Here is an 8,782-nt window from a genome sequence, read left to right as displayed (position 1 = left end):
TGTGTGTGTGTGTGTGTGTGTGTGTGTGTGTGTGTGTGTGTGTGTGTGTGTTGGTGCATTGGTTTAAGAGTGTGGATGCTTAAGTGCTTTTCTTCAGATGCTTTTTGAAAGATGTGATGGTCTCAGCAGTTCAGCAGCTCATTCCACCAGAGAGGAGCAGAGAGAGTGAAGGTTTTGGAAAGTGACTGTTGTCATTTTCATTTATTCATTTATAAATTCGGGTAATATCACATTCAGTCCTCATCCTGAAGGTCATCTTTTCTTATTTCCCCTGCTATTAGTGCACAAAAATTCTAGTGTCTGGTTCCATAGGGTCTTTTTTCTCTTATTTGTAATGATTTTATATTTTCTGTCAATCATAGAGTCAACTCTATCAGCTCAAGATTGACAGAGGTGTTTTACAGCTTTCTTTCCATACAACATTTCATAGTGACCATCAAGTGCCAAACACTGCTTTAAAGTGCCAAACCTGACACATCATTGAATCTAATGCAGATATGAATGAGATTAGAGAGCTTCTGAGTAGAAATCACAGCATACGCTTTGGAAAGATGTGAGGGAGATTTTTGGATGAGCTTTTCTTTTAAGGTCACATAAAGGCGTCAGGACTCTGGTGAAGGGCTGGTTTTGGGTCTCTGACGGCTAATTCAATTCAATTCAATTCAATAAATGAACAAAATGGTAGCGATCGGACAGGTAGGATCTAAACCATCTTAAAGCCTGCCCTTGATTACCTGTATAGTTTTGTAATCGATCTATGAGTATGTCATGATCTATAGTGTCGATCGCAGCACTAAGATCAAGTAAAACTAGCAATAATGCCCAGTTGGCATCAGATACAATGAAAGTGAATTTCACCCGCATCTGAAATTGGTCACACCATTGATATTACCTGAGAAGTTAAAGAAATACGCTAGAAAACTGCACACGTTTAATAGATGTGGAGTGAGAACAGATAAGAGCAGAAGAGTTTCAGACACACGAGCACAGTTCAGCTGAATGAGAAAGTTTATCCTCTTTAACTTGATGTTGTTCTGTTTTGTGTTCATCTGCTCTTTTTACATTGATATCACTCTATATAGACTCATACAATCAGATACAACAATCATTTCTCAAATATTTATACTGATAAACTAAACATTCACTGGATGCTTTCAGCTAATTTCTATTGAGCTGTCAGCAACTGAACTGCAGCGTCAAACTATTTCAAATATAGTCAATTAAGCTACAAACTCGATCATAAAGCACAATGTTTCCATCTAACATGTATTTTGAGCTGCAGCTCGTTGTTTCACTAGTTAACAATAAACCGGTTTCCTCACCTGAATATGTTCTTGGATGTTATGGAATGTGAAATTGAACGCTATGACATGTTCCTACCAATATCAGCCACTGCTACATTGTCTCTAGCAATAATTTTGATCAAACAATTTAATATCTGTTGTCTGTCGTTACGTCCCCATCAATGCCACAATCAAACCTACACCCTTGATTACAGCAGAGGAACAGATGATGGACCTCAGAAGATGCTCTAAAGAGCTGATTTATATTGATTTTATCTCTTAAAATTCCTTGAGAAGAGTTTAAGAACAGACATAAAGGAGTCAGGAGTCTCACAGTAGAGTAGTAAAGTTCATTCTTCTGTTTCAGGTCCAGAAGTTCAGAAGGATCTTAGTGAGGTCTGCAGAAGAACGACGAGCTTCATTAACTTTGGAGTCTGAATCTCAGAGCTGCTGTTAATTAGCATGCGGCATTAACCAGACAAACAACAGAGAGAGAGAGAGAGAGAGAGAGAGAGAGAGAAAGAGAGAAGCATGCGTTATAAACCAGACAAACAACAGAGAGAGAGAGAGAGAGAGAGAGAGAGAGAGAAAGAGAGAAAGAGTATTGTCTTCAAAGAGCTTCACATTTACTAGATTCAGTTGACAAATGTCAACATTCAAAAGAACACAAACAAACTGACCATCCTTCTATCTATCTATCTATCTATCGTTCTATCTATCTATCAGCTATCTATCTATCTATCGTTCTATCATTCTATCTATCCATCCATCCATCAGCTATCTATCTATCTATCTATCTATCATTCTATCTATCCATCCATCAGCTATCTATCGTTCTATCATTCTATCTATCCATCATCCATCCATCATCTATCTATCTATCATTCTATCTATCTATCGTTCTATCATTCTATCCATCCATCCATCATCTATCTATCTATCTATCTATCGATCTATGATTCTATCTATCGTTCTATCATTCTATCTATCCATCATCCATCCATCATCTATCTATCTATCTATCTATCTATCATTCTATCGTTCCATCATTCCATCTATCTATCTATCATCTGAACAACTATATCTTGGTATCTACCTGCTTCTGAAAATTATTTGTGAAACAAAACATCAAAATATTAAATGGTGCTTTTCAGTTGTTGTACAGAACAGGACTCGCTGTAGAGTAACAAACACTCTTCAGAGGGAAACCCATGACTCAGATTTAATCACTGTGTGAAGAACAGCCCCAGAGATGTGCTTCTGCTATCAGAGCATCTAATCTACATCCTCCAGGCATCCGCAGTAACCCACCATGAAACGAGCAGCTAAATAATCCTCATTACCAGAATGAGACACCCAAATTAAATTGACCCTTTCTGCTCATATGAAGTGAATTCACTCCTAAATCTTTAAATATGCCCACAGGTGAAACTCCAGTTACTAGAGAATGAAGCTCATCTCTGAACACAGGAGCCGATCGCAGCACAAGAGCGCCACCTGCAGGCTGGTAAAATGTTTTCCTATTTATTCACTGGTACCTCTCCTGTCCATGTTGAGAGAAACTTTTGGTGTGAAAGAGCTTTTACAGTTGCCAAAATTATAACTTTTTTTTTTTGTTAAAAATAAGCAAGCCCAGCTCAGGTGACAAAGTAACACAAAAGTAATGTAATGCATTACTTTCCATAAAAAGTAACGCAATTAGTTATTTTATGGAGCAATGCAATATTGTAATGCATTTTTACTTCTTAAAGTAGCTTTCCCCAACACTGCATATACTGATATGCATATTTCACATTAAATTAGACGCTGCATATGCAGAACAGCATAGCGTTGTTCAAATAGACTTTTGATATAACCAATAAAATTAAATAATTTATGCATTTTCAAGGTTTCTAGCACTGGCATGAACCCTGTACACGACCAATGTTTACATTACAGTACAAAATTATTCTAGGTTGGTAATGAAATTGTGTAGGTGTTCAGCGACATTTGTTTTGATAGGATTTAATGTTTTAGATTTGGGATATATTTAAATATGGAACTACGGTAGAAATGTAGCAAATTGTAGTCTTATTCAGTTTGGTGTTAAATACGTAATAACGTATAACGAAACACGTAAACGTGCAAATTAGTATGTAGTTTTGATGGAGGTTTTTGTGTCTAATAGAGAAAAGAATTGATGTAATTTGAAAGATGTAGTCATTGAATGCACTTTGTGCCAAAGCAACGATAAATGATCCACAGTAGCCCACATAGATGCTGTTGTGCATCGATTCGTTTAAGTATTGAGAAATAGGTCTTAAGTCACTAATATATTGGGTTAATCACAAAAATAGACTTCCTGTCTTAAAGCATTCAGCTTGACACTTTGAAAAACACTTTTGCACCACAATTGATGCAACAAGAAAACAAAAGCTCATTACTGATATTTTAAAAGTTCACTTTTATCTTTAAAATGGTAATTAAATGCCGTTATAAATAAACTTGCTGTGCTTTAACATGGCACATTAAAGACAATACTTTGGAAAATCAAATAAGAAACCCAAATGCAACAGTGTGCATCATCAAAGATAAACAAAATCCTTTATTTTCCATCACCACATGATTAACCAACGAAAGTTTGACATTCAGTTTTATTAGTCGGGCATATCGGAGGACGCTTCTGCAGCACATGAATGAACAGACATCTCCCTCTAGTGACCGATGCACAGATTAAAGACATTTTATTACTCAATTAAAACACACAATAGAAAAGAATAGTACATCTAAAAAGCTAACATGTACACAGAGACTTAAATATTTAATCACAGTTCAATGAAGTAAATGAGACTTCTTGGACCTACCAAACCCCCCCCGACGGCATCTGGACACGTCACCTGTTATTATTACAGTGTCCGAACATCTCCTGTGAGGCGTATGTCATGTAGATGAAGCCGTCTTCATCTTTATGGTCTTTATAGAGCTGAGCCATGGTCAGAGACATGCTGGCGATGCCCGAGTTATTGATCAGCAGGTAGAACGCTTGAGTGGGCATCAGGGTCATTCGATTCCTGAGAAACCAGATCAGACATGAGGAAAAGCCACAGTGTGAGAAAGCGCTTAAATCCAGCCGGGTGACGATCAGCTGACGCCTCAGCAGATTCTTCAGGGCTGTTCACAGGATCTTACTACCAATACTAGTGCAGCATGCAGAACATGGGCAGTACGAGAAACACGAAGTACACATGACCAGTATTATATGCTCTATCATCTACTAATTCTGCCTGCATGCATAGCGTAGATTTAAATATAATGTATCAATGTGAAACTTTAATATATGCACTAATAATATTTGACATTCTATGGAAAAGAAAAATTTACACATGATTTTATTACTTTTCACATTCATAGAATATTTTATAGAGCTGAGCCATGGTCAGAGACATGCTGGCGATGCCCGAGTTATTGATCAGCAGGTAGAACGCTTGAGTGGGCATCAGGGTCATTCGATTCCTGAGAAACCAGATCAGACATGAGGAAAAGCCACAGTGTGAGAAAGCGCTTAAATCCAGCCGGGTGACGATCAGCTGACGCCTCAGCAGATTCTTCAGGGCTGTTCACAGGATCTTACTACCAATACTAGTGCAGCATGCAGAACATGGGCAGTACGAGAAACACGAAGTACACATGACCAGTATTATATGCTCTATCATCTACTAATTCTGCCTGCATGCATAGCGTAGATTTAAATATAATGTATCAATGTGAAACTTTAATATATGCACTAATAATATTTGACATTCTATGGAAAAGAAAAATGTACACATGATTATTACTTTTCACATTCATAGAATATTAATACGATAAAAAGTTATTTTACTCGTTATAATTTAATTGTATTAATGTTTAATTATTTTATTAACGTTTCACATTCATAAATTAAATGCACTAATAATTTATGACATTCTACGAATGCGAAATTATCAAATCTACACATGATTTATATATAATAATTCACATTTACAGAACATTAATACAATAAAAAAAGATTTGTTAGAATTCAATTGTATTAATTTTTTTATGAATGTGAAAATCTACACCACACATTCATAGAATCTTAATACAATTAAAAATAGATCATTTTTATATTTTATAATAATCTCTAAATATAATAGTTAAACATTTTATGAATGTAAAAACTCTGATACACAAAAACCTATTTTATATTAAAGTTTCACATTCATAAAGTCATAACTTACTAATACAACTGAATATACATATATAAATAAATTAACTTTTATTTGTATTTAATTATTTTATGAATGAAACTTATATAAAACACTTCATACAAGTTTAATTATTAAATGAAATACAATTAAAAACTAAAATGTAAATGGGTTTAAATTTAATTTGTATTAAATTTAACTTTTTTTTTTTTTTTAATTGTATTAAAGAATTTCATGAATGCGAAGCTTTAAGAACCCCGCACATTTTGCATATTAGTCGAGTTTAACGTTCATAAATTGTGAAATTAAATAAAATAAAAAAAGGCACACAGTTTTACACCGCTTTATGAAAATAAAAGCTTGTTTAGAGAGAAATAAAAGTTACTTTAGACATTCAGATGAGAATTAAGATCAAGACGACAGACCTGATGATGGTCACGAACTGGCTCATAGTGAGCTCCTGAGGCACGAGGAACTTGGTCTTATCCAGCGGCGGCAGGTGCTTCTCTCTCCGATATCTCTCGATTATCACCTGAAGAAACACTAATTAACGCACACAGCCGGGGATGGATGAACTAAACTCAAACCCGGCGTTTCTTACCGGGATTTTAGTCGGAAACTTCGTTCGGATTCCCGCCACCTCTTGTTTCCTCGTTGCTGATACGTAATCAATATCACAAAATAAATAAAGAAATAAATTAAAAAGCAAAGACAACTTTTGCATTTCACAGCATGTCAGCAGAGAGCCTCGTGTGCGATATAAAGACACATACCTAAACTCTTCCTCTGTTTGAAAGGTTTGGGATGCTGGGTTTTCTCCAGTGGAGGCATGTTGTGTCGCACCTGTGACCCGCGCGCGCTAATTACTCGTGAAGCGCACTAACACTAATTAAATACTGCGCCGGCCGTGACGTCACGCCGCCCACCCTCACCATCTGATAATAATGAAATCAGCAGTTTAAAATCAAAGAAACAATACAAAGAGTTGACGTTTCAGTTTGTATTTGAGTGTTTTTGGTCTACGCATACTAACTGCTATGCAGCCTATAAGTAGCATGCATGCACATTCCTACAATGTCGCAGGTAAATGAGGCTCTGAATGGATCTTTGTGTTGTTCACGGGTTTCACCTTCTCAGCATGCGTGTGTAAAACAGAGGTTTGTATTGTAGTGTTGTATAACAGTTCGTGCATGACATGACCACTTAAACAAATGAATCCATTGCGAAATTATGACACAGGCATTTGCTTGACTCTTCATTATGTTAATGCATGTATTTAATTTGGCCTGCGTTCTTTCATTAATTACTGTACTGTTGTTTATTTGCATATGACTTATTTTATTGGTTATAGAATAGTTTAAAATCTACAAATTTTATTTTATTATTATTATTTTATTTAGGCCTATTTAAATGTATTTATTTAGCCTATTAAAATCGGTATTTTAGTCTTTATTCATGTTGTGTCTTCACTTAGCTGATGTGGTGTGTTTGCAAGATTAGGTCAAACAGTAACTCGGAATGAGAACGTTTGGAAGGAAAAAAGATAAAACGCATCCGAACTGCAAGTCCCAGTATGCTCAGCGCACTCGCCTCTGATTGGCTGTTCACACTGCGAGTTGTTCGTTCTGTCCAATCACGGAGCGTTCCGTGCTGGCAGCGTCTGTTGATCTGCTTGTGGGCGTGAAGTGAGCGGAAACCAGCCTTAAGAAGCGCGATTCATTTAATAGAATCTGTTCGTTCGAACGAGTCGGTTCTTTAAAGGCTTCATTGACATGCACTTTTGTTGTTTGATAAAAAATTTGTTATCACAAATTACATACGTTAAATGTATTTAAGATGCTTAGTGGAAGTCATTTTATCCCCAATTATGTTTTTGATAGATACATTTCTTACGTTCTCCAAAATATTGTAAAAAAATGTTTTTTTTTTTCAACATTACAGTTTTGCGTAGTAACTGATATGACACACAAGCAATAAACAACATTTTCTAATTCTTTTATAAATATTATAGACAGTCTTTATGAGAGACTACACAGAATACTGCATATAAAAATAAACCATTACAATCCAAAATCATTAAAATATATTTATTCAAATTAAGTTAAAGTTAACTGAAATATATATATATATATATATAAACGTGCTTATTTTACTTCAGTTAGTTGCCAAAGCATCATTTTTCATTTTCATTTAGTTTAACTTGATGTACTAAAATAACAAAACTTAAATAAAATGTATAAATACATTTTTTTAAAAGATATACAAACAACAAAATTATTAAAACGTTAACTAAAATTTAAACGAAAAGGAAAATATAAAAATAAAAAACAATTACTTTTTTTATAAAAATGAATAATGATATAAAAAATTAAATATAAGTCATAAAATATACATATAAGTATAAAAAATAATAGCACCTCAATAATACTGAAATTAGCACTGCTACAAAATGGTGAAAAACATCTCAGAATATGCTAACATACACAGAAATCATTTAATTGTGCTAAATACAAAATATATCATTAAAAATAATATTGTATTGATGTACGACATACAGTATGTCACTAAAATATACGTATTTTTTTGTTTTGTTTTTTACATCTTATACATATATTAAAATTCGAGCTAAAAAATTCGAACCGTCCAAATCCATCATTTGTCAGCTGTTTATTTCATTCCACTCCACTGATCGGTTCGACCGGTTCAGTTCAGAGAATCTGCTCACAAGAACGAGTCATTCGCGAATCGAACAGCGCTAGCGGAAACGTCGTGGAGTGACAGCAGACAGCAGCAGCTCGCGGTTAGAGGAGCGCTGCAGCCCGTTTCCCGTTCGAGCACCGAGGCGGATATCGCAGCGAGCGATCGGACGAAATCCAGTGTCCGTGTGGTCGATCAGACCTCCGATTCCCGGCCTAGCCATGGACGAGCAGGCGGGCCCCGGTGTGTTCTTCAACAACAACAACAACAACTCGGTTCTTCCCGGCGGAGCGAAAGCGCCTCAACCAGGCGACGGCGACGGAGAGACGGCCCGCGCTCAGTACAGTATTCCGGGGATTTTACACTTTCTGCAGCACGAGTGGGCCCGGTTCGAGGTGGAACAGGCGCAATGGGAGGTGGAGCGGGCCGAACTGCAGGTAACGCGCCTTTTCCGACCGTTATTTTCTGAGGTGTTTTTAAACGCTGTCCGCCAAAAGTCACAATCAGACATTTGTGGGCTTGTTGTTCTCTCGCGCGCTGACGTTACACACACACACACACACACACACACACACACTCTCACACACACACACTCAC

The 8,782-nt window shown here is 36.2% G+C and overlaps 2 protein-coding genes across 2 annotated transcripts in view; one reads left to right on the top strand and one right to left on the bottom strand.

Annotated features, from left to right (window-relative positions):
- Nucleotides 1-3,840: 3,840 nt before the first annotated feature.
- On the bottom strand, nucleotides 3,841-6,376 carry LOC107701141 (microtubule-associated proteins 1A/1B light chain 3C-like). Its single transcript, XM_016503134.1, has 5 exons — nucleotides 6,262-6,376; nucleotides 6,090-6,145; nucleotides 5,914-6,020; nucleotides 4,698-4,775; nucleotides 3,841-4,255 (listed from the first exon to the last, which is right to left on the bottom strand). The coding sequence occupies exons 1-5, from the start codon at nucleotides 6,317-6,319 to the stop codon at nucleotides 4,156-4,158; spliced, it is 399 nt and encodes a 132-aa protein (XP_016358620.1). The 5' UTR covers nucleotides 6,320-6,376; the 3' UTR covers nucleotides 3,841-4,155.
- Nucleotides 6,377-8,252: 1,876 nt separating this feature from the next.
- Nucleotides 8,253-8,782, top strand: part of LOC107701064 (striatin-like) — a 49,282-nt gene continuing 48,752 nt past the window's right edge. Inside the window, exon 1 of the mRNA XM_016503019.1 lies at nucleotides 8,253-8,622. Within this exon, the coding sequence (XP_016358505.1) occupies nucleotides 8,407-8,622 (216 nt within the window). The 5' untranslated portion in view covers nucleotides 8,253-8,406. The remainder of the gene's footprint in view (nucleotides 8,623-8,782) is intronic.

The sequence above is a fragment of the Sinocyclocheilus anshuiensis genome, unplaced genomic scaffold (genome assembly GCF_001515605.1).
Source record: "Sinocyclocheilus anshuiensis isolate Anshui unplaced genomic scaffold, SAMN03320099.WGS_v1.1 scaffold21, whole genome shotgun sequence".
NCBI classification, from domain to species: domain Eukaryota; kingdom Metazoa; phylum Chordata; class Actinopteri; order Cypriniformes; family Cyprinidae; genus Sinocyclocheilus; species Sinocyclocheilus anshuiensis.
Note: the sequence above shows the minus strand (reverse complement) of the source record. Positions and strands in the feature narration are given on the sequence as shown.

Bases quoted from the DNA above. Each gene is read 5' to 3' on its own strand.
- LOC107701141 (XM_016503134.1), bottom strand. From the start codon at position 6,319: ATGCCTCCACTGGAGAAAACCCAGCATCCCAAACCTTTCAAACAGAGG. The intron at 6,021-6,089 runs GTAAGAAACGCC...GTGTTTCTTCAG, and splicing joins AGTTTCCGACTAAAATCCCG to GTGATAATCGAGAGATATCG. The intron at 4,256-4,697 runs CATGGCTCAGCT...CATGTCTCTGAC, and splicing joins ATCGCCAGCATGTCTCTGAC to CATGGCTCAGCTCTATAAAG.